General features: G+C 68.8%; 1 protein-coding gene across 2 annotated transcripts in view; it reads left to right on the plus strand.

Moving 5' to 3' along the window:
- The first annotated feature begins 666 nt into the window (after window positions 1–666).
- SLC9A3 (solute carrier family 9 member A3) overlaps window positions 667–2,616 on the plus strand; it is a 39,774-nt gene continuing 37,824 nt past the window's right edge. The window contains exon 1 of one of the 2 annotated variants that reach the window (XM_007471915.1): window positions 667–1,084. In XM_007471915.1, the coding sequence (XP_007471977.1) occupies window positions 862–1,084 (223 nt within the window). In that variant the 5' untranslated portion in view covers window positions 667–861. The remainder of the gene's footprint in view (window positions 1,085–2,616) is intronic. The other variant, XM_007471916.1, reaches the window with a different exon arrangement.

Below are 2,616 nucleotides of genomic sequence, written 5' to 3' on the forward strand. Positions count from 1 at the left end.
TGGAGGTCTTGGGGGCTGGGGGGGGGGGGCTTGGCTCCCGGGTCGGAGGGGAGGGGCCCTTCCTGAAAGGCACAGGGGCAGCCCTGGATGGGGGAGGGCAGAGGGACTTGGTTTCTCCCCCACCAAGGCGCAGTGGGGAGGCCCTGGTTTCTGACAAGTTGTTGACCCTGTCAGGAAATGCAGGCTCCAGGCGGAGACACAGCAGGGGCCTTAAGGCCTGGCCCCTCCTGACCGCAGGCCTCTAGTGGGTTCGGCGCAACCCCAGGCCCCCCGCCTTTAGGGACGAGGAGCGCCTCCGGGTGAGTGTGCCCACAGCGGCCCCAGGCAACTCAGGACTGGAGCCAAGGGGCGCCCGAGGCACCGACGCCCACACCCGGCAGCTGAGACCGCAGGGACCCCGGTGCTGCCCTCCGCCCCCAAGGGAGGCGGTCGCCCGGGCCTGCGCCCTCCAGCCCCGGGCGCCAGAGAGGGCGGGACGCAGAGCGCGCGGGGCGGGGAGGGGGCAGGCCGGCGTGGGTGGAAGATGAGGCTCCCAGGGCGCGGGGGTGGGAGGCGAGGTCTGGCGGCCTGGCGCACGCCGGCGGGCGGGCCGAGAGCAGGCGACTCCGGCTGCGCTCTCGTGTGCGAGGCGAGGGCGGGAAGGCTCCGCCCCGGGGAGGGAGGGGGCGCCGGATTAAAGGCCACCCTGGCGGGCGGGGACCGGGACAGCAGCCCTCACCCAGAGCGCACTCGGCTCCGCTCCGCCCAGCGCGAGTCCCGCCGGCCCCGCTGGTCCGGCGGCCCCGGCGCGGCACGTCCCGCAGAGCGCAGCAGGGCTCTCGCGACCGGAGCATCCGGACAGGGCGCTGAGCGGTGGCGGCGATGTCAGGGCGCGGGGCCCCGGGCCCCGGATGGGAGCTGCTGCTGGCGCTGCTGGCGCTGCTGGCGCTGGGCGAGCTGCCGCGGGCGCAGGGCGTCGAGGAGAAGCCTGGCGGCGCGCACGAGGAGAGCCAGGGCTTCCAGGTGGTCACCTTCAAATGGCACCACGTCCAGGACCCGTACATCATCGCGCTCTGGATCCTCGTGGCCAGCTTGGCCAAGATCGGTAAGCCGGCCCGGGCTCCGTGGGCGCGCCGCGGCTTCCCCCCCGCCCACCCGCTGGGTCTGCGGGTCCCTTCCTGCGTCCCCGGCGGACAGAGCCGGCTGCCGGGTCCGCGGTCTTCCCTGTGGAAGGGGCGCGTCCGAGGTCGGTTGCCCGGCGGTCCCGTCGGGGAGCGCCGCGGCCAGTCCCGGGGATTCGGCCCTTGGGTCGCTCAGGGCGAGGCTCGGGGACTGCGAGCCTGGCCGGGCCCGGAGTGGCAGTGCTCGTGGCCGAGGGTTACCCGGTCCCGGCCGGGCGGGGGCAGCCTCCGGAGTCCCCGCGTCCCAGGGTCTCCGCGGTCGGGACTCCCTCTGCCCCATCCAGGCCGGCAGACGTCGCGGACGGCTCCGCGCTGGGGCTCCCGCAGCCAGGTTTTCTGTCCGTCGGACTTGTCGGGGCTGTTAGTGCAGGAGAGAGGGAATGTCCTTGCCTTCAAGCGCCGGAGCACTCCGTCCCCAGTGCAGAAAGAAAAATGGTGTCACCAAGATGAAAGCCGGTACCGTCCTATTTATAGGAGCAAGTTTTCCACTGACAGTGTTTCTCTCTTCAAAATCCTGGTCTGTCAGATTTCTCTCCTCCTGACTGGCTCCACTGAGCCAGCAAAGTGGGAACTAAGGGTAACTCCCGGGCAAGGTGACAGGAAGGTCAGCTTTCTTAAGAGCCTCTGAGGACCAAAGTTTTAACGTGTTGATCAACACCAGGGAGGGTCTTCCCTGAGGTGGCGGAGATGTGAGGGCAGGTGTAATTAGTAGGTGCAGCGGGGGAAACGCTGTGAGGGGGTCTGAGGACTCCCCCCTCACCACAGAGCAGCCGGACGGGGATGGGTCCGCAGAGATTTTGGAATGGGGAGGGGCCGGGGTTGCTGACCTCCTCAGCGGGGCCAGGAGGGGCAGGCTCTGGGGAGAGGCGGTCAGAGGACTTTGGACCTGGCTTTGGGGGTTCCTGGTGTTCCTTGGCGGCTGGTTCCAGCTCGTTTCTCCTTCAGCCCTGCGTGCCATGTGTCCTGCTGTGCCAGCGACCTCCCTTTAAGTCTCTCGTTTTGTTCTGTTTCTTTCAAAGCTCTCTGGCCCCTCTGCCTCCCCCTTTTTCCTCCGGTGCCTGTTTAGTTCCTTGGCCCTGCCTGCCCGGTCCCCGTGCCCAAGCTGCCCTCCACTCCTTGGCTTTTCTGTGGGGGACTGTGATGTCAGGAGTGAAATGTCGGCGCCGAGAGGCGGCCTCACGTGCTGTGTCTCCTCTGGACGTCTCTGCCGCAGGGGACTTGCCGACACCGGCCACTTTCTCCTGGCCACTTACGGGGCAGGCCCAGCCTCACCCTGGGGCCCTAGGAGCAGCGCCCCGTCCTGAGGCTCCCCTGGGAGCTGACCGGTTTCTGGGGCAGAGCGGGAGCCTCCTCCTCGGCCCCCTTCTCTCTTCTGTGGAACCACGGATATGTGCAGGGTGGATCCGTGACACTCTGGGGGTCCCCACCTGGGACCTGGAGCCCCCCTGTCGTGTAG

Source organism: Lipotes vexillifer, unplaced genomic scaffold (genome assembly GCF_000442215.2).
Source record: "Lipotes vexillifer unplaced genomic scaffold, Lipotes_vexillifer_v1.1 scaffold1063, whole genome shotgun sequence".
NCBI lineage: Eukaryota > Metazoa > Chordata > Mammalia > Artiodactyla > Lipotidae > Lipotes > Lipotes vexillifer.